Source organism: Tremella mesenterica (assembly GCF_000271645.1).
Source record: "Tremella mesenterica DSM 1558 unplaced genomic scaffold TREMEscaffold_2, whole genome shotgun sequence".
NCBI classification, from domain to species: domain Eukaryota; kingdom Fungi; phylum Basidiomycota; class Tremellomycetes; order Tremellales; family Tremellaceae; genus Tremella; species Tremella mesenterica.
In genome coordinates this window covers 2025582-2046087 of record NW_006711226.1, presented here as the reverse complement: position 1 = coordinate 2046087, position 20506 = coordinate 2025582, and the positions used below count along the sequence as shown (strand labels likewise).

General features: G+C 48.4%; 6 protein-coding genes across 6 annotated transcripts; 3 read left to right on the top strand and 3 right to left on the bottom strand.

The window, feature by feature from the left end:
* Positions 1–130: 130 nt before the first annotated feature.
* On the bottom strand, positions 131–2981 carry TREMEDRAFT_37960 (uncharacterized protein). The gene is made up of 4 exons (XM_007002441.1): positions 2676–2981; positions 2348–2633; positions 1991–2306; positions 131–1941 (listed from the first exon to the last, which is right to left on the bottom strand). Exons 1-4 carry the CDS (start codon positions 2847–2849, stop codon positions 237–239), a joined length of 2481 nt encoding a protein of 826 aa, XP_007002503.1. The 5' UTR covers positions 2850–2981; the 3' UTR covers positions 131–236.
* Positions 2982–3273: 292 nt separating this feature from the next.
* Positions 3274–5396, top strand: TREMEDRAFT_37957 (uncharacterized protein). The gene is made up of 8 exons (XM_007002440.1): positions 3274–3581; positions 3633–3916; positions 3966–4112; positions 4158–4267; positions 4314–4596; positions 4645–4797; positions 4847–5021; positions 5091–5396. The coding sequence occupies exons 1-8, from the start codon at positions 3371–3373 to the stop codon at positions 5351–5353; spliced, it is 1626 nt and encodes a 541-aa protein (XP_007002502.1). The 5' UTR covers positions 3274–3370; the 3' UTR covers positions 5354–5396.
* A 1076-nt stretch (positions 5397–6472) lies between these two features.
* TREMEDRAFT_28299 (uncharacterized protein) lies at positions 6473–11757 on the top strand (the record flags this gene model as incomplete). Its single annotated transcript, XM_007002395.1, is given in 25 exon segments — positions 6473–6629; positions 6699–6962; positions 7046–7149; positions 7200–7310; positions 7359–7386; positions 7431–7676; positions 7723–7869; positions 7914–8147; positions 8193–8312; positions 8357–8507; positions 8554–8851; positions 8903–9291; positions 9387–9532; positions 9552–9655; positions 9748–9840; positions 9885–10068; positions 10232–10296; positions 10341–10431; positions 10476–10526; positions 10634–10965; positions 11014–11072; positions 11122–11288; positions 11350–11477; positions 11528–11608; positions 11653–11757. Coding segments are annotated over 25 exon segments (3855 nt in total), but the record flags the coding sequence as incomplete, so codon positions are not given.
* A 527-nt stretch (positions 11758–12284) lies between these two features.
* Positions 12285–13915, bottom strand: TREMEDRAFT_27310 (uncharacterized protein; the record flags this gene model as incomplete). Its single annotated transcript, XM_007002275.1, has 5 exons — positions 12285–12497; positions 12659–12832; positions 12896–13238; positions 13324–13792; positions 13843–13915. The coding sequence occupies 5 exons, from the start codon at positions 13913–13915 to the stop codon at positions 12285–12287; spliced, it is 1272 nt and encodes a 423-aa protein (XP_007002337.1).
* Positions 13916–14497: 582 nt separating this feature from the next.
* On the top strand, positions 14498–16898 carry TREMEDRAFT_42952 (uncharacterized protein). Its single transcript, XM_007002516.1, has 4 exons — positions 14498–14549; positions 14614–15396; positions 15597–16330; positions 16535–16898. Exons 1-4 carry the CDS (start codon positions 14519–14521, stop codon positions 16736–16738), a joined length of 1752 nt encoding a protein of 583 aa, XP_007002578.1. The 5' UTR covers positions 14498–14518; the 3' UTR covers positions 16739–16898.
* Positions 16899–16940: 42 nt separating this feature from the next.
* TREMEDRAFT_60513 (uncharacterized protein) lies at positions 16941–20032 on the bottom strand (the record flags this gene model as incomplete). The annotated part of the gene is made up of 4 exons (XM_007002781.1): positions 16941–19311; positions 19396–19659; positions 19709–19830; positions 19919–20032. 4 exons carry the CDS (start codon positions 20030–20032, stop codon positions 16941–16943), a joined length of 2871 nt encoding a protein of 956 aa, XP_007002843.1.
* Positions 20033–20506: the final 474 nt, after the last annotated feature.

The window sequence follows — 20506 nt, the reverse complement described above, 5'->3', positions numbered from 1 at the left end:
AGTCGTCTCTCCGACTTGATCGGCGATTCCAATGCCGATTTCAACTCCGAAGTGCCGCCCTGAAACAAATCGTACAATTACTCGGATTTACGTGAAACAGCATGAATTAGCAGATTAGATACTAAAACGGTCAAGGAATGTCCCATGTATGCATCAACCCGCCCAGCGGTGTATTAGACCTACTTACTTCCTATCACCAATCCGTGAATTCCAGCTCCTATCAAAACTTTCATCCATCAAAATGCCTGACCGTGATTCTCTTCGGTATCACTCTCCGGTGCATCTCTTTCACTCCTATTCATCACCCTCAACATATTACCCCTACCCATCTGAGCCGCATGAGGCGCCATCGGAAGACCTGAACCCTGACGGGCGTCGTGTGACACCGGTATGGAAGAGCTCAACTCGTGATTCGAGGAGCTATCGATTCCGTGGTGTGACACGCCCCTTCGAGGGACTCCGGCGAGCTGTCGGCTGTGAGACTGATTCGAGTTTCTTGGGAGATATGGGAGTACTCCATGGTTTCTGGGTCCATAATTTATAGTCGGAGGATTAGAAGAATTGAAGTTGAGAGGAGGTAAATGAGGTGCGGTACTTGACATCGTAGATATTGTCGAGGGGGAAGGAGAGACAGGTAGTGGGACTTGTGAAGGAGATGCTGAACGTTGTGGATATTGCCCCATAGGTTCAGGTTGAAGAGTAGGTGCGTGATATTGTGGCATTGGGGCAGGACGTGGTTGATCGAACTGACCCGGATTATGGTCGACTTGGGCGTGGTTATGAGAACGAAGCGCCGCTGAAGGTGAGATAGATCGGAATGCAGGACGTTCAGCTAATTGATTCTGTAACATATTCCAGTCCAAGGATTCGTCCGTATCTGGAGCGGCGGTGGGCATGGTAGGCATATCAGGGAAGACAGCAGGGGCAGAAGGTCGATTGGAAGGGGTGGCGGGTGCGGTAGGAGGTTGAACAAAGAATGAAGGGACCAAAGATTGTTGTCCGTCATTCACTGGAGAACCTTGTTCTTCGTTCAATGTGATGAGTGGCATCGGCATTGGCATTGACATTGTAGATGCCACGGCGGCCGACTGCTGATCTTGGTCGTAGAGGAATTGAGGTGGAGAACCGGTAGCTGAGAAAGATGAGCTGCGCCTCTTCTCCCTAGCGTGGGGTTCTTCACGTCTCGATTCGTCTAATTTACCAAGACCAAAGTCGATTTCTTCCCAATTGATCGCCTTATTCTTCGCACTACCCCCAGCCTTGACCATCTCCCGGTCAGTGAATGGATTCGAGTCGGTGGAATGATTTGAGCCACGGGTAGACACACGCTTAATGACTGACATGACCCCGGACGTAATGTCAGTCATAAGGTTGCCTTCTTTCTCGTTGGCATCTCGTCCAAAACCGTATTCCGTCTTTGTGGGTCTCGAAGGGCCGACGTCACGAGAGAAGTCGCCGTTGTCTTCCTGTAAGGAGAAGGAGTAGTATCGAGCAGCTCGACGTTTACGAATGATTCGAATTTGACGACGAGCATACCAGATGGCAAGACCGATCAATAAAGCACCAATAACGGCGACTGGAGCAGCTATGGACGCCGTCTTCTTCTCGTCCATTGTCTGTCCTTTAGAAGTCTTGGGAGAAGTGGTGAGGTTGAGCATGCTTTCCTGCCAAGTCGAACTCCAAGCCCAGTCTGAGCCGGTCGGGTCACGCATGTCGAGGTAAGCAACATTCGAGGTTGCCACACCGGATGAACCGAGACCAAAAGCAGTGATCATGACACCAGAATTGGTGATGATGGCCGTGTGATAGGAAGACGCGGATGAGGAGAGAGGTTGAAGGTTTGAAGGGGTAGACCATTCCCAGCTGGTCGTGTTGAGAAGGGCGACCAGTGAAGTAGGGGTATCCGAAGTACCATTCGCTACCGAGCCTCCATAGAGGATCCTGGATGCGTCAGCGAGTGGAAATATATATGAGACAAAGATCGGCTAACAATAAGTCCAAAGTTGGGTGAACCACAAGGGAAGCGCCAATCCTGCCGTCTGGCACATCACCGGAAGTGACTTGAGACGTCCAGCCAGAACTAGCACTCCATTTCCCAATAGTATCGAGAGATACCAAATCACCCGTGGCTGACTGTCCACCAGCCAGGTAGATGTGACCACAGGAACACAAAGCCATAGCGAAATCAGACACGGCTAGCGTGGAGCCAGTGAGGGAGCTCGGAAGATTCGCCGAGGCAATGTGTGAACCTGTGGTGAGGGGATATGAGAGTATATCTAGGGCGGAATAAGCTGCAGTTGTCGACGCTATGATGTCAGCTTGACCCCCCGGCACGATGGATACTCACAGCAAGAGTAGCTATCAGCTATCCCACCCACGACCATGACCTGGGAATCACTGGCCCATCCCATCGATGCACCTCTCCGTCGGATGACTCCTGAAGGGGTCACACTAGTCCATTTGCCAGAACTGACATCCAACGTATGAACGAGTCCATCGTTTGAACAACTGGAAGTCATTCCACCAAATACAACGATGGACGAGCCGTCGGATCTGGCGGACATGGCGGCGAAAGCATGGGGAGGGAGTCCATCACTCGAACCTGTCGAGAATGTCGGATTACTCTGGTTAAGCTGCAAAGTCAGCTCATCCCGAATATGAAGTAGAGGTCTTACGGGAAGGATGAGGACCTCGTTGGTGATCTGAGTTCCGGATCCTTGAACTTCACCACCGACGACCCACATCGCATTTTGTGAAGGAAGATAGACCGCTTGGTGACCCCATCTCGCCACAGGATCAGCGGCGAATACGAGTTTCAAGAGAGTAGATGCGACTATAGCTCGTCTCATCGTGTTGATGCCTTGTGGGCTCTTCAGAAAGGAATGGAAGCCTCGTCGAAAGGTGAGAGCTGACCAGCAGCTGACTCTGAAAGAAAGATTTGAGGTTAGCTGTCAAGAAGTGACGAGTCAAGATGAAAGAACAGAGACGTCAGAATACCGAGTGGGGCATGCTTTCAGGGTTAGTCAAGAAAGCTGCGAAGAAGAAAGTCAGCCATTCCACTGGTTGGGACATGTTGCAACGTTCACAACCTTCCAGATGGCTGGCATCCTCCAAACCCCCGAGGGATATATCTCTGGGATATTTATCTGGTATTTATCCCATCCCACCTTTGGTCACGTGACTTCCTCGTGGCGAGAAGAACTTTCAGATTCGAGTTGGAAGATCACTTTTTTCCCATCTCGAACCACTCCTTATACCTCTCCCCTTGATCACAACAGATCAACCCGATTGATTACCTTGCTTTTCCAAGCTCACACTTTTACAAACATCTACAGCTTCCCTCTGCCAGCGCGAAGTCTTCTCTCTCGCCATGGTCGACGCTCCCATTGATGTCAAAGTGGAACCCGAGATCATCCCTAAGGAAGAACCGGGCCTCTCCACGGAATCCACAGCTACTGCTGAAGCTTCCTCAGCCACCTCCTTTACCGATGAGAAGAAGACTGATATTGGTCCTCCACCCACCGTCGAAGGCAAGAGCTCGGAAGAGGTTCAGACCCTTCTCTTCAAAGCAGCCAAACAGGGTGAGTTTTGATCACTCCTCCGACATGTATCTCACACCGGCTGACGCACAGTCTATTTCTACTTTTCCGACTCAAACCTTCCGGTGGACAAATTCTTCTTCTCCCTCACCATGTGCAACCCAGAAGGTTGGGTGCCAATCAAGACCATCATCAGCTTCAAACGCATGCGAGACTATCTACCATATGGCGTGCCGTTCGTGGCATATGCGTTGAGGCAAGCAGCTGCAAGAGAAGGGAAAGCTCCCTTGATAGCTGTCAGTGAGGACGGGGAGAATGTCAGGAGGAAAGCGCCACTGGAGCCGGTCTCGAGCGGGTTTACGAGATCCGCCTATATTGTCAGTTCTCACCTACATCGTCACGTTCACCAGCTGACCAGGGGCGTAGAAAGGCTTCGGCGAAGGAGATACAGATGAGAACACCCAAGAAAAGATCGAGGAATACTGTGAGCAGTTTGGGGCCATCAATGCGGTCCGCAAGAGGCGTGAGGATGTTGGGGACGCACCCGGTGGGAAGGGGAAGGGTAAATTCAAGGTGAGTCAAGTTGATCATTCATGACAACTGGACTGACAAACATAGGGCTCGGTTTTCGTGGAATTCACGTACAAGGCGGATCTCGAGGCGTTCTTGAACAAAGAAAGTCTGCCCAAATTCCTCCCTGATGGTCCTGATATGTTGTTTATGAGCAAGTGAGTGCAGATCGGGAATGTCGATCGACTTGGACTCACTTCCCAGGGAGGCCTACACCAAAATGAAAGCCAAAGAAAAGGGCATTCCAGAGAGTGAGATCCATACCAACCGGAAGCAAGGCAAGTCCACCGGTGGAGGAAAGTTCAACGCTTTTAGAGAACTGGAAAAGATGAAAAAAGGCGAGTCGCCAAATCTGGCCAAAATCCGAGAGGGAACAGCGGTGGTCGGGTCGCCGTTGGTAGCCGGCGCGGATGGAAAAGGCGCGAAGAAGCGTGGTCGGGAAGAGGACGATCAGAGTGAACAACCTGCCAAGGCTGTGAAACAAGAAGTAAAGACTCTCTACTCGTGTGTGGAAAGCATGGCTGATGATGTACAGCCGAGAACATATACGATCACGTACAATGGCGTGGAACTCGAGTGTGATCTGGCCACTGGCACTGTCATCGACACGGACAAGATAGCATTCAAAAACAACTCGTCCATCAAATTTCCAAGCGGAGGTGAAGGTGCCGATTGGAAGAAACTTAAAGTGAGATGTTGTCATTCTTTCTCATGTGGCCTGAATGCTGATCATATAGGACTTGATCACCGAAAACGGTATACCTGAGCCTTTCCTCGCTTATCCTCCTGGTGCCAAAGGCGGTACTGTAGCAAAGAAGAGCGGGGATGTCATTACAGAAGACGAGTTAAAGCGGCTCAACGACGCAAAGCTTCCCTTCGGAGATATCACTGTGGAGTTCACATATATGACCGGTACGTGACTTGACTATGTCCACTGCGTGTATCGCGGTATGGGGACGGGAATTTGCTGACACCACTTAGAGGACGAACAGCGAGCTTTCTGGACCACTCGAGTAGCTTTCGCCTCTGGTGCCGCTGCCAGGAGGATCAGGGAAGAAGATCAGAGCAGGGGTAGTCATCGAGAGCATCGTGGCGGTCGGGGCGGCAGAGGCGGCCGAGGTCGTGGAGGCAGAGGTGGTCGGGGTGGTAACCGTGGTGGAAGAGACAGGGGTGATAGATCTGGAGGGGATGCGACTGGAGCATCTCAACTTCCCCCTGTCGTCAAGGCCGCGGCGGAGATATAGATATCTAAGGGGACTTGGTGGAGACATGCATCAGCATATATTCGACTCGGTGGAGCAGAGTGATCGTCTGTCCTCCCTCTGCCCATCAAATGCTCCAGAACCGCAGTATAGATAGGACTAGGACTAAGGGCACCCATGGCAAGAAAACGAATTGAAAACGATAAGTCAGGTGCACTTGAGCCTGTAACCCAACGGACCACGAATGATATCCTCCCAGCCTCCATAGCCCCCTAAGCGCTCAAACCCCCTATGTAACCCCCTAAAGGTAATCTATCAATTCCACCTCCACCGGGGGTGACAATACATGATTCACACCTGATAGGCATGCTACATGCTACAGGCTATACTTAACTAAGTACACCTGCCATGGCACGATGTCACGTGGGCAATCATCCTTCCTTCTCCATCCACTTTCACCTCACCTGCTCCATTTATATCAGTTGACAACCTTTCTCACGTCAATCAGCGTGAGCCGAAGGGGTGGTATGTGTCAGCCCCTTGCTTAGACTGAGTTCTGTTTCGGGGCCACAAAGGACCACAATCAGCTACTGATACTCCGCCCGTCGAAGACCCCGAGCGAACACGTCAAATAGGAGGGCTCCGTAGCCTACCGTAAGTTGGAAATCCCTTCTCTCGTTCTCATTCATTTCTTCTTTCTATCAGTACCAATCATGGGCATCCCGTTTTGGAGACCTTCTCCAGCGCCTTCACACCCCTTCAAGGGAATCGATTGGCCCGAGACAAATGCCAATGTCTTAAACAAGTTCCTCTTCATCTGGGCGGGACCAGTACTCAAGGTAGGGTACTCGAGACCTCTACAGATTGATGGTGAGAATGCTATCAACTCCGTAGATGTTTTGGCTCATGTGACAGACCTGTATGACTGCCCGACTATCTACTCGCTCCAAAAGTTGATTTTTGAAGACTTTGATCGTGACTACGGCTTACCTGCAGCTTGCTGACGAGATCGAAGCCAGTTTTGCAAAACGACTCCCCCCTTCCGGTCGTCCACCTGACTATCGTGATACTAAAGTATTGACCACTGATCATCACCTCGATACTGAAACAACCCCATTACTCAATGTATCTAATAGCGACGCCCAAGAGTTGGAACCGACTCTTGTCAAGCGATTTGATAAGAAAACCGCTCGAAAGATTATCGAGGGCACCGTGGCTTTTGAGGATGGAAAACTTTACGACAAATCTCTATCGAAAGCCATCGTTGCCAAGGTTTGGCCATGGCTAGCCCAGCTCGTTTTTGTAAATTTCTTGGGCCGTGAGTTCACCTTCGACATCCCTTTACTTCGATGATTTAGTGTGAGATATAGACAGCTGAGATGACTAGAGATGCTACGTGTCACCGCACCTTTACTCACCCGCCAGATTCTACTGGAAATCACAAGGGCTCATGCTACTCAAACGACCAACAAAGGCTCAAATCTCTCTGTCCCGATTGAGCCCCCACGATTGTGGCTTGGCATCTCTCTTTCAGTGCTCTTGCTCTTCTGGCAATCAATCGGAAGTCTTTGCCTCATCAACACCGCCGGACGCTCGTCAACGCTTGGCGTCACGATAGGCTCTGCGGTGAGTGTAGTCGATCTGATATCGAGTCATCGCTGATCGTGCAGCTGATGGATCTCATTTCCCGCAAGACTATGTAAATATCATTGAGCTCCCCTTCTTTGACCAGAGTCAGTAGATCACTAATATACGAAAGGCGTCTCTCGGCTAAATCTCGAACACAACATACCAATGGTCGTTTGCTCACTTTATTCTCCTCGGACGCTGCCACAATGGTCAGTCATGGACTTTCACATATGTGCTTCATAGGACTAACATTTCTTAGGGCAACAAAGTGGGTTATGTCCTCTCGGCATTTTCCCAGCCTCCACAGGTGTGTATGGGACTGGGACTCGTCTTATGGCTTTTGGGTCCCACCGCCTTGGTTGGCGTAGCAGTAAGCCGATGCTTTTGAATGATATTATTCGTAGCAGCTAAATCACAGGTGCTGGCCGTGATAGGGCCTCTGCAAGGTGAGATAATATCTTTCACTCGGTGACGTCGCACTGACTAATAGCTTGGGGATTGAAACGCCTTCTTGGACTACGCCGACAACAAGAAGCTGCCGTCGATAGACGAAATAGGCTTCTATCTGAAGTCATCACCAACATACGAGCCGTCAAGGTGTATGCTTGGGAGGCTATCTTCGGACACAGAATCTCGGAAATGCGAAAGGTGGAAATAGCTTACCTTCGACGGTACTCTCTTTATCGATCTGCGGTAGTGGCTTTATCCGCAATAGCTCCTGTCGCCGCTTCGGTCCGTGAGTTCTTCGTTATCACAAAGCTGATCCACGCTGATTGCATGAGTCACCTTCATTGCTTATGCACTGGCTGGAAACAAACTCGACCCAGTGGTAGTATTCACAGCCCTGCATCTGTACATCGCTCTGCAACGGCCTGTAATGGTGTTACCGAAGAGTTTTGCAGCAATTCTTGATCTTAAAGTCAGCATTGGTGAGCCATTATCTCCTTGAGATTTCACAGCACTTATACTGCAGAGCGCATCGGTCTGACACTCGCTGCTGAGGAACTTGTTCATGACATTGTCATTGATCCTACTGCTTTACCTGCTATCGATGTCGAAGGACAATTCCAATTTGATGAGGTGGCACCACACGAACGAGAGCAGACCAGGAATCAGAATGACTCGCCGGAGTTGTTTGACCAAACCCCCATCCTGGCATCTAAACAACCATTTGCCCTTCGTGGGTTGGACTTGAAGATCCCTCAGGGTAAGCAAAGATCATGAGTTGGCTCAAAGATCTGCTGATACACAGGTGCCCTTGTGTGTATCGTGGGAAGGGTAGGGACCGGCAAAAGTGCTTTACTCACGGGACTCATCAACGAAATTCGCCAAACTCATGGTCATGTAATTTTCAATGGTCAGGTATCTTACGGTATGTGACAGTAAATCTTCGCGCCTTTACAAGCTGACAAAAAGTACCACAGGAAGCATGGGTACAAAGTGGTACTGTCCGCGACAACATCACCTTCTCCTCCGAGACTGTTGATATCGATTTTGACCGTGTTGATCAAGTGATTGATGCTTGCGGGCTCCGTTTCGACCTCGAGCAATGGGCAGAAGGTGATCTGTGAGTGACTGATTTAGTAATTCGAGGAATTCATACTAATCTGCAGAACTCAAATTGGCGAGCGTGGTATCACCCTATCAGGCGGACAGAGACAAAGGATATGTCTGGCCCGCGCTGCCTACGCCTCTTCCTCAATCGTACTCCTTGATGATCCCTTGTCAGCAGTCGATGCTCACATTGGACATCACTTGCTGGAAAACCTCATCATGAACGGCCCTCTCGCCAATCGTACTAGGGTTTTGGTCACTCATAATCTTGAGGTTCTTCCCCACGCCGACATGATCCTGGTCATGGATCGAGACGAGTTTGGTGATGGACGTATTGTTCAGCAAGGATCTTATGAGGTATGTTTGGTTCAGAGGTGTTCGACGGCCCTCAATGCTGATCCGTCACAGGAATTACGACAAACAGAAGGGATCTTTCGCAACCTGGTCGACGAATTTGGCTCCGCGTCCCAACGACAGGCCGATACGGCCTCGCCTTCCGAAGAGCAAGAGGTCTCGACAGGCGAGAAATCCCGGCAACCCACTGATGTATCCAAGGGTCCAGAGACTAGCACTAAGCTTATGCTGGACGAGGAAAGAAATGTCGGTACCGTCTCCTGGTCTTGCTATCTTTATTGGGTGTCTTCCATTAAGAGCTGGCCATGGGTGTCGACTGCTTTGTCGGCCCTTCTTCTGGAACAGGCTATTTCCGTCATGGTCAGCCTGTGGCTCGGGTTTTGGAGCAATGGGCAAATTCAGTCCTTTACGCAACGGCAATACGTGAGTGTCTATGGCGGTGAGTTCGCTTTCAACGGACGAGGCCATCAAGTCAGCTGACAAGTTTAGCCTTGGGCTTAGGCTTGGCTATTTGCATGGTGAGTTTATTTCGCGCAAGAGGTCGAGAGATCCCTTACTCTGTCCAGGCGACCGGATGGTACTCTATGCTCTATTGTGGGACCCGAGCCAGTCTTGACATGTTCAATGGTGCTTGGAATAATGTCATGCGGACTTCTGTAGGATGGCATGATCGCACCCCAGTGAGTACTTTTGAGATATGGAGGACCTCTGACTGATGTGTACCAGGCCGGACGCATCATGAACCGTCTGACCAAGGGTGAGTGCCATTCGTTGCTATCAGATGACTATGTTCTGATCACGTCAGACGTGTCCAACTTGGACACTGACGTGCCTGCCACAGTCCATGCACTGATGACGTGAGTACTCCGAACGATGATTTTGGAGAGATGCTGATTCAGAGTGTTATTCTCAGTTTCTTTGGCACAATGTTTCTGGTCGCCTTGATCTATCCCGCTTTGGTGGTCATATTTGTTCCCGTTATAATAATAGACGTTTGCCCCTTTCTGAATTCCGATTGGTTGTCGCTAATTTCTAGTATCTGGCTTTGACTTACTACCGCCAAACCTCGCGCGAACTGAAGAGAATCCACGCGAACGCCCGCAGTGAAGTATTCACGACTTTCAGCGAGCAAATTTCCGGATTGTCAGTCATCCGAGCATTTGGAAGGCAGAACAGATTTAAAGGTCGATTTCAGGAAGCGGTCGTCACAGAGAATGTGAGTGTTCCATGGGCTGCAATATATATATGAGTATTGTACCACTGACAGGCTCCAGAAAGCTCAAGTGCATTCAGTGAGTTGTTTGCTTATCCACGCTGAATCAGAGGCTGACTCCCAATTAGTACCTTGTCCCGCGGTAAGGCACTCTGATGGGCTTTTGCAAGCAGCTGACGATTCTTCCAGGTGCATCGGTCCCAAGTTGGTAGTTTCATGCCAATTCCTTGTCATGGTTCGTTCATTGCTGTCACTCTCAAGCCTAGGGCTGACCCATAGTCAATTGCCTTGTTCGGTGTGCTTTCCGGGGACCGAGTCAATGCCGCCCAGGTTGGCGCCGTCCTCGTATACGTGATCGGTATGACATCCAGTGAGTGTCTCTTCTCACTCCCAGATGATTAGCTCATATCACAGCCCTAAGTGGTGTCGTCGATGCCGTCGCAAAGATAGAGACGGACATGGTATGTGGCCAGCCTCTTACCTCCTCCCCGACTCTCTCATAGCAAGCATGTCGCTCCCAGGTCCCCATCATCTGTGGGCTAGATTGACAACGAGGTTCAGTTACTGAATAGCTACTGATGCACAGAACAACGTGGAGCGTATCAAATACTATAATGAGCTAGAGCTCGAAGCTCCACCTCGTCTACCTTCCGACCCCCCAACCTCTTGGCCTTCGAAGGGAGAAGTCCAGTTCGACCACGCGTCTCTTCGTTACCGCCCCGAGCTCCCTATGATCCTCAAAGAAGTCAGCTTTACTGTTCGTCCGGGTGAAAAAGTTGGTATTGTTGGGCGAACAGGAGCGGGTAAGAGTAGTCTTGCTCAAGCCCTTTTCCGCACTGTAGAGCTGGTCGGAGGGACTATCAGGGTAGACGGAGTTGATATTCGTCACGTTGGGCTTGACACTGTCAGTTTTTCCACTCTCCACACTTATTTTCTGCTGCTGATTGGACAGCTTCGAGGTCAATTGGGTATCATCCCTCAAGACGCTTTCCTCTTTGGTGGTTCTGTTCGGTGAGAATGTGTCCTCCGAAGTGACAGTGAAGCTGACATTGATTTAAAGAGATAACCTCGATCCAGGAGGAGATCGAACTGATCAGGAACTTAACTCGGCATTGGAGTTGATACATTCTAGCGCATCTGCTAGCTCTACCCTCAGGGAGAAGTTCAGATTGGACGCTGAGGTCTTAGATGGAGGTGCTAACTTTTCTGCAGGGGAGAAGCAGCTTCGTACGTATTTATCTTCTCTCTGGTATCAGTAACGACATCTGATGACATTGCTGATGAACAGTCGCCTTGATGAGAGCACTAGTCCGAGGTTGTCGTGTACTTCTTTTGGATGAAGCTACGTCTTCAGTGGATCCTGAGACAGACGCTCTTATTCAGCGCATCATCCAGACGTCTTTCTCAGATGTGACGGTGAGGCATTGTTCATCGTCACGCATGTCACTTGCTTATTGACCTCTTAGCTCATCTCAATCGCTCATAGACTGCAGACGGTGGCGTTCTACGATCGGATCTTAGTTCTTGAGCATGGCGAGGTGACCGAGGTCAGTCCATTGCATACCTCATGCAGAGAGTGCTCACGGGACAGTTCGACACCCCTCTGCACCTTTTCGACCGATCTGATGGGATATTCCGAGGGTTGTGTGAGAAAAAGGTGAGTACTCAGCCTTTTTCTTCTTTATTCTCCTACTGACTCTCCCTCACTGTTGTGGACAGGTGTAGGATCAATCGCTCACACACTCACAGGGACTGACTCGAGCCGACCTGGTCAAAATTCGAGAAGATGCTTCTCAAGCACGGCAAACCGATATTGACCTCTTACTTTGACCACACTGAATCCTACCTGATATCGCGCTCAACGCATTTTCCATCTCACATTCTCCACCAACTTCTCATTTCTCATCGCTCATCTTTCCGGCGTTGGACAGTCATCATCAGCTTGTAAACAAACGTCTGCGCCCCGTCTAATAGTATTCATGCATGTGTACATCCTATGAAGACCGTCCTTGTAGAGATCTCCACTAATTACCCGCCCGCGGGGGTCCGTCATATGCTACATCTCCTCATGGCTGATCCCGCCTCTCGGTGGCCAATCTTCGTCCCATATATTGGGTGTACTTTCCCTCTCTGAAAGTATGTCGGGGTTGTCGTTCTCGTACATGTCATGTCATGATCCCTGTCTACTCGTATACTTCACGCTCTGTGACAGTGTATCTTACCTCACATGATCAGACAACCGTCGTTCCTCCCACTGGATTTGTTGAGCATTCGTTCTTCTTTCAGAGCCTCCATCTCTAGTTTTCTGTCGAGCACTTTGGACCCACCACGAGGATCGGATGTGAGACGTTTTTGAGCTCGACGATCGCCATTCTCCGCTGCCATTTTGTACCATTTGATGGCTGCTTGTGGGTCGGCATCGGTCCCTATGCCGGTCTGACGTTAACAACTTTATCGACAAATAAACACAGATATCCCTCCTACAGGATAAATACCGGAATTAAGGAGTGAGATGTACAGCTTCGAACCTGTCAACTCGATTGATGGGTGTTGAATGATAGTGGGGGGATGATAGAGGGCGGAGAACAAATACTCACCTCTGTAAAGTATCCCACAGCGTACTGTGCCTTGGCCAACCCCATCTCGGCCGCCTTCTTGGCCCACAAATACGCTTCAGTGTCGGATTGAGGTAATACACCAGGTGATCCAACGAGATACCATGCGGTCAAGGCGAAACACGCGTCGATATGGCTTTGAGTTGCTGCAATGTTCTTAGAGTCAGCTACATTACGATTCGTGTGACTCATGAACGAAATATGAAAGAGAAGACTGACATAGTAATGTATTGACAATGCTGGATCGACTGGACAACCCATTTTCCCATACTCATAGCATTCACCCAATTTGAATGCACTTGGTGCATAACCCAATTCGGCGGCTTGTGCTAACAATTCTGCAGCATAGTCATTGTCGACAAAAACGACATTTTCGATACCTCTTTCGTGTAAAAGGGCTAGCTCGTGTAAGGCATGAGGATATTCTTCTGTTGCATGTTCGGCAGAACGTTTCAACCATTTGACCCCTTCTTTAGGTCTACGAGTGAGACCCAAAGTGCCGTTGAGTTCTGCAGTGCCGAGTCTGTACATTGCTCCAGGATGAAGAGCGACTGCTGCTTTTCTGATCGTCAGCATGTCGCACTACATTTTGAAAATGTATAATGATATCCGAGTGAGGGACGTGTAAATGAAACATGTATACGTACTTGTAAAATTGCACAGCTTTTGCACTTTCCCTTCTTGTACCCCAACCATGTTCACAACATGTTCCAGCTCTATAACAAGCATCCGGATGACCATGTTTTGCCGCCAAAACGAAAAGGGGGAAAGCTCTATCGAAATCTTGTCTCCCTCTGACCGTGCCTATACCATTCGCATAACAATCTGCGAGATAGTATTGCGCGTCTGGATAACCTCTATCGGCTAATTTTTTGAGTAAAGCGGTGGCTTCTTTTGTCAATTCTTCACTTTTCTCTATCAAAGCGTTGATCTTCGCACTCTGAGCAGGATCTCGTTGTTCTTCAGGAGGAACCATTGATTTAGCGGCATCGATCATGAATACAGCGAATTCAAACATGAGTTCTGGGTCGTTTGTTTTTTTGGCATTTTCACGATAAAGTTCGAGTGTTCTGTCATGAGAGAGTAAAGATGCTTGATCTCCCGGACGTAAATGGGCTAAGAAGTTTCATCAGCTTTAAAGTGAGATATGAGATGAGAAAACTCACATTGATCTAAGAGAGGAGCAGGTTGAGAGACTACGCGCGATTGTCGAGGATCATAACTATCTCCATCGTCCATATACATGGAAGCGCTACGACTGGAAGCTTGATGAGGGTAAGGCATTGATACTATTCGGTCACCCATCACGTCGAGTCGTGTAGTGTATTCGTGATGATGAGAGCTTTGATGCTGATGGGATTATTAGAAGATGGATGAATGAGATTCGCAGGTTTGTGAGAGAAGCAAAAAGGTGGGACGAAATGTGTAGAAAAGGGCCGAGAGCGAACAAGGGATTTCGTTTCTTCGGAAGACGTGACCGAGCTCGGTTCCAGCGGTGGGTCGCTTGCTTACGAGTAGAGTACTATACTCAAGGTTGATTCGCTGACTACGTGTAAACACTGACACGAGAGAAAGCTGTAGAGGGCAGATGTTTGGGTGAAGAGTACACGTGAGATTAAGAAGTTGAGTAGAAGTCTGAAAGGAGAAAGAAAGGATTTGATGGGTAAATTGGTAAACGCCGTAAGTAGGCCGAGTTGTCAAAGCAACCAAATCCGCAAGTGCGTCATCGATAATCCCGGGACGATGCAGCGGCATCAAAATTTCACCTCAAATTACTCGGTGACCCTCCCCACTTATAGTTTTTTCAACTTTTCTCCATCAGAGAGAGACAAGGAGGACAAGATGTCGACTATCAAGACGGTAGGGATACTAGGTGTGTCATCTACTTGTCACTCTTTCCTAGCTTAGCATCTTGTCAGACATCAACTGAATCCCAGGTGGAGGTCAATTAGGCCGTATGCTCACTCATCCCGCTGCCCTCCTCGGAATCCCTCTGATCATCCTCGACTCTGGTGAAGATACCCCAGCCAAACAAACCCTACAACCTCCACCTTCTCTCACTCATTTAGACGGACCTTTCACTTCTGAATCTCACATCCGCGAGCTGGCCAGATTATGTGACGTCCTCACGGTAGAGATTGAACACGTGAACGCCGATGTTCTCGAAGCTGTCGAACGTGAAGGACTTTGCGAGGTTCAACCTTCTCCAAAGACCATTCGACTCATTCAAGATAAATATACTCAGAAATGTCATTTGGCCAATAAGGGAATACCTGTAGCTCCATTCCGACCTTTACCTCTCAATCCATCAGAAGAAGATGTCAAACGGGTCGTAGAGGAATTAGGTGTTCCTGTCATGTTGAAAGCGAGAACTTTGGCATATGATGGTAGAGGGAATTCCCCTTTAAAATCTGCCAGCTCGGGGGATATACATGACTCTTTGGATTTTTTAGGAGATAGACCTTTATATGCCGAAGGTTGGGCACCGTTCGTAAAAGAAGTAGCTGTGATGGTTGTGAGAAATAAGGACGGAGAAGTTAGAAGTTATGATGCTGTGGAGACTATACATAAGGATAGTATTTTGAGAGTATGTATCGCTCCTCTTCGAGCGAGAGGGATGTTGGGGGTGAATCAAAGAGCCAGGGAATTGGCAGAGAGGGCCGTTTCCACACTTGAAGGTGCGGGGATATTTGGAGTTGAGATGTTTTTGATGGAAGATGGTGAGATAATCCCTATTTTCTCCTCCACACCCTCTGCTTGGTCCGTCTTTTTGCTGCTACTCCTGGACCCATATCCCCCTCTCCGCCTATAAATGGGCATCATGCTTGGGGCCACCTGGATCGTTGCCACAAATTTTCAATATCTCGGGTTATGCATATGGCCTATAAGTCATAGGAGAAAGCAGATTACTCATCTACAGGTTCACTCATGATCAATGAAATCGCCCCTCGTCCTCACAACTCAGGTCATCACACCATAGAAGCCTGTCATACTTCTCAATTCGAAAATCATCTCCGAGCCATACTTTCTCTTCCATTAGGATCCACTTCCCTCCGAGTATCCAGCGCAGCAATGATCAACATCCTGGGGATATCTACCTCTTTATCAGACGTACATTCCATTTCCAATTCCGCTCTATCCGTCCCTGGAGCTTCAGTTCATTTGTATGGTAAAACATCTTCTAGACCAGGAAGAAAAATGGGTCATATCACAATCACTTCTCAATCCGATGCTGAACTATACTCTTCCCTTCGAACTTTACTACAATCACAACCTGATTTAGATGAGAAATTCGTCGATTCCATTTCACCTTCACCTGAAAAAGGAAAGAGTCATCCTTATCCTTTAGTGGGAATAATCATGGGTTCAGATTCTGATTTACCGATCATGTTACCAGCTACGAAGATTTTAGAAAAGTTTGAAATACCATTTGAACTTAGCATAACTTCGGCTCATCGGACTCCGGAAAGGATGACCAAATATGCTAAAGAAGCGGCCAGTAGGGGATTGAGAGTTATAATTGCTGGAGCTGGTGGAGCAGCTCATTTACCTGGTATGGTAGCTAGTGAAACCGCTTTACCGGTAATTGGTGTACCTGTCAAGGCTAGTGTATTGGATGGAGTTGATTCTTTATATTCTATCGTACAAATGCCAGTGAGTCTCTTTCTTAGTTACACAAATTGCTCTACTCGACACTTGATAACTCTCCTCATACGACTTAAGCATCTGTTCAAATTGGGTCTCCTTGTGTCGTCAGTCCATACCCCTCCGTCCAATCGGTAGATGATCGTTGCTCTGACCATCTCTCTGAGCGGGAGGAGATCATGGAAAGCAAACCAGGTCGATGCTGACAGCTAGCGTGGGATACCCGTCGCAACGGTAGGAATTAACAATTCGACCAATGCTGCCATTTTAGCGGTACGTATATTAAGCGGGAGCATACCAACTCTTATTCAAGCCATGGAGAACTACGCACAAGATTTGGAGAAAGAAGTAATGGGGAAAGTCAAATTACTCGATGAACAAGGATGGGACAAATATTCAGAAAAGTTGAAAAAGTAATCCAAACTATCATCATCACTATCTTTCACCCTCAACTTTCTTGCTCATTTGACATATTTCATGCATGGTTCGTCATTTGACAGAGATTTGGTATTGCTTATGCGGGGTATTAAGTATGACAGAATTGAGACAGATAGATGAATCGTCGAAAATGACAATGAAGATCGGATGAAATATCGAGATATAGTGATGATATTATTTCCTAAGACCGAGAGATCCGCGTACTCGCCCTTGAGCGCACTTCAGTCGCTCGAGAAGCCATTTTCGTAACTACAGAAGTGGGTAGACCGAAAGGAGGATTGAGGTCAAGTTTGAATCCTCCGAGTTTGGTCCGGGTTTTCGGAATTGCAATCGTTGACATCTCGTCTTTTGACTTGGCAGACGAAGGTATATGAAGAGGTACGACATGTCGCACGGCTGCCTGAGGAGTAGCTGGGAAAGGTTTTTGAATATGGGAAGGTGGGGAGGAAGCTTCATGCAAGGTCGTGGCGGCTTGTGTAGGATCAGTCGAAAGCGGGACAGCAGAGGTATGGCTTTGCGACATTACGGATCTTGTCTCCATAGATCCGTCCTCGTGGACCGACATCGAGTGAGGGTCAGATGACTCCCGGGTAACAGGTAATGGAATCAAAGGTTTTGGTGATAATAAGGAATGTGTGTCCTTGAAACTCGTAGGTATGTTTGGTGGTATTTCTTCAAGATCTTCCTCGATATTCGCATCTTTCGCTCCTACATTGTACCCCTCTCTTCCCTCATCATCACCTCCGTTACCTACACTCATGTCAATCCTATCTTCCAGGTCATCGGCTTGGCCTTGACTTTTACGCTCTCCAGTGTTCTGCACTTGGTCTTGTCCGTCATCTTCATCTTCATCACCTGGAACTCTCTGATCTTCACGGTCCGTTACAGCCCTAGCCTCGTTGTTTGTTTGTTTCCCGACGTATGAACGGTCATCTTCTGAATCCTCACTGTCTGCCGAAGGTGCGTTGGTCCTCATACCAACAGTCCTTCCTATTGGGACTGATCCATTATCCGAACCGTTCATAACACTAAAATCGTCCGGATCTCCATCATCATCTTCGATCAACCCATATAGCTCTTTATCATCATTCGACCCGGTTTCCATAGTGACGTCCTGATCGTCCGGCCCAACTTGAGCTTCCTGTTTGACTTCAACGTGGTTATGGTTGACCGATCCTCTTCCCAAAGTCCAATCTACTAATCTTCCTAACATTCCACGTTTTTCTTCCCCCGATGAGACCCTTATGGGACTGCTAAATTCGTCTTTCCTTGCATCTTCAAGTTCATTAGCTCGAGGAGGTAGCGATTGACTTAAATGGGGTCTTGAGGCCGAGGAAGTAGCTGAATGTGGCGTTGGCGACGTACTTTGAGTCGAGGGATCCAAAGATGATATTTGCAACTTTGGCTTTTTTCTCACCGGTGACCGTCGAGATGGAGATGAAGCATTGTCTGCCCCGAGGGAGCTTGACCGAGGATGTGATGGTGGCTGTTCACGGGGCCCGGGACGTTTGGCAGGGATTATTTGGGTCTCATGACCATTGACCTGTGTACGTCTCGGAGAAAGACTAGACCGGTCTATAGGCGAGGAGCTTGTCGTCTTCTTCGGCGTTGGAAGATGCTTTAATTCTGCACGGACGACCGAGGGATCAAGGACTAACATGTTCACCTGTTTGTTGACATATTGTGAAAGACTGTACTCCACTGCAGATTTTTGAGAAGTTGACAGTGATTGCGAGACATCTTCTTGTGGTCCTTGCTGGGAAGGGACAGAGGGCTGTTGAGATTGTGTTTTGTTTTCGATCTCTGGTAAGGGTAGAGCTCGAGACTTAGCGTATCGTCGTTGTTCACGTTCATAGTCTGAAAGTTGAGATTCATCTTCAGTCGGATCTTGTCGTCTTGGATGTACAGAAGATGTCTTATGGTCCGTCTTTGGGGATATGAGCGTCTCAAAATCGAAGAAACCTCGTTTGACTTTGACATACTTGACATTAGGTCGTACGGCTATTTCACCATCGCTAGATGTATCATCATCCACAAGTATTGGAGAAAATGATGATGGATCTTGTACATGACCGGGATGAGGAGAATTCACTGGGATAGACGATGATATTTCGATGGGAGTTGTATAAGTGGGTATGGGCTGAACAGAAACTCCGCTGAGTTGAGGATGTGATAAAGGGGTTTGATGTGACGGCGGATGTTCCAAAGATGATCTTGTTTCAGGAGAGAGTGGTATTATTTGGCCAGCGGGGGGGAGTTTGGCTGATGATTCAGCTGATCCTGATGGACCGGACGGTACTTCGTCATCTGGTAATTGCGAGAAGGACGGTGGAGGGTGTAGATCAAGACCAAAGACCGTGATACGCTTCAATTCGTTTTCCACGTCTTCAGGTAACTCGAATATCCATTCAGGGACAGGTTTAGGTTTTTTGCCGTCCGTAGAGAAAAGATATGGTTGAAGGAACTGTTCGAATTGTCCTACTCCTCTTCTTATGACCTGAGATCTTCTGACGCTCTGGGTCGTGGGAGCTTGAGAAGGATCAGTTATTGATCTACCGGGTTAGCTCATCTTACATTTCCCCTTGATGGAAGACCGTGCAGGCAGTCAGAATGGGAAGGGTATCAAAACAACTTACTCCCCAAACCACCATTTCCGTAACACTCTTTGGATTTCTCCATCGCCCTTTCCTCTACCCACTTCGACGGTGTCCTCGAAAAACACAGGATCATTCTTGTCACCCGTGACGACAGTCCAGTCAAGTATCTCTAGCTCCAATTGGGGTAACTCAAGGTCGTCTCCTCTGGTCAGAGGAGGATTGAGGTGAAAACGAAAAGAAGTGAGCCGGAAAACAGCTCGAAGTGAAGAGGTCAGAGATTCCGAGGGTACCCCACAGATGGATCTGAGGAACTTTCAGTATCAGATAAGTAAGACACAAGGAATAGACTCACGTCTCATGTTGATCTGTCCTGGCCACATCGAAAACCACGGGTACTCTGTGGGTCGCATCGGAAATAACTCCTCTTATCTGAGCATGAGGATTGTTAGAGTCCCTGTATGTGTGAAACTGTTTCTGTCAGTCATATCTCGTTGGAATGTTCACATATATGTGTGTTTGTAGTCAAGAGATTTGGTCACAGTGCATGGGGTTGGAGACTCACTTCGATCACCTGACAAAACCTACTACCTTGCCAAGGAACACTCAGATTCGCTCCATGAGCTCTATCATGCTGTAGGACGGCTTTCGTTATCCAACTTCCTATATCTGCCGCCATCCTCCTCCCTTCTTCGTGTTACGCGGTGTCTTTTTGCCGTGTCGCGAGCGAATGTCGGCGCGACGAAAGAGCGCGTAGGGATAATCCCGACGGAACTCGAATTAATCCCGACGAAATTTTGCCACTTTCTCCCAAAATACGTCACTCAACCCGAGGATCCCTCCACTACTGACCCAAATACCTACGGAATGTCCCCAAATCCCCCCTGTATTGAATATGCATCCTACCGTGGCTTCTTGCATATCTATGGGTTGCCACACGTATTCTGAAGCCATTCATGCAGGCAGAACCTCCGAATTCGGAGTCCTTGGTTCTCTACAGCCATTTGGAGTTCAAATTCGGAAACGCCCCCGAAAGGATGTGTCCTTCAACCCTAGGCACTGTTTGGCGGTGATTGGGCAATCATTTTTCTCCTCTTCTTATTTCAATCATCTTCTTTCCATTGATTTAAACATAATAGTAACTTACTGAATT

Coding starts and splice junctions, on each gene's coding strand:
- TREMEDRAFT_42952 (XM_007002516.1), top strand. CDS start 14,519: ATGTCGACTATCAAGACGGTAGGGATACTAG. Junction 14,550..14,613: donor CAAGACGGTAGGGATACTAG/GTGTGTCATCTA, acceptor ACTGAATCCCAG/GTGGAGGTCAATTAGGCCGT. Junction 15,397..15,596: donor GATGTTTTTGATGGAAGATG/GTGAGATAATCC, acceptor ACTCATCTACAG/GTTCACTCATGATCAATGAA.
- TREMEDRAFT_37960 (XM_007002441.1), bottom strand. CDS start 2,849: ATGAGACGAGCTATAGTCGCATCTACTCTCTTGAAACTCGTATTCGCC. Junction 2,307..2,347: donor AGCTGATAGCTACTCTTGCT/GTGAGTATCCAT, acceptor CTGACATCATAG/CGTCGACAACTGCAGCTTAT. Junction 1,942..1,990: donor CACCCAACTTTGGACTTATT/GTTAGCCGATCT, acceptor TGACGCATCCAG/GATCCTCTATGGAGGCTCGG.
- TREMEDRAFT_37957 (XM_007002440.1), top strand. CDS start 3,371: ATGGTCGACGCTCCCATTGATGTCAAAGTGGAACCCGAGATCATCCCT. Junction 4,113..4,157: donor AGGGGAAGGGTAAATTCAAG/GTGAGTCAAGTT, acceptor TGACAAACATAG/GGCTCGGTTTTCGTGGAATT. Junction 4,798..4,846: donor CCGATTGGAAGAAACTTAAA/GTGAGATGTTGT, acceptor CTGATCATATAG/GACTTGATCACCGAAAACGG.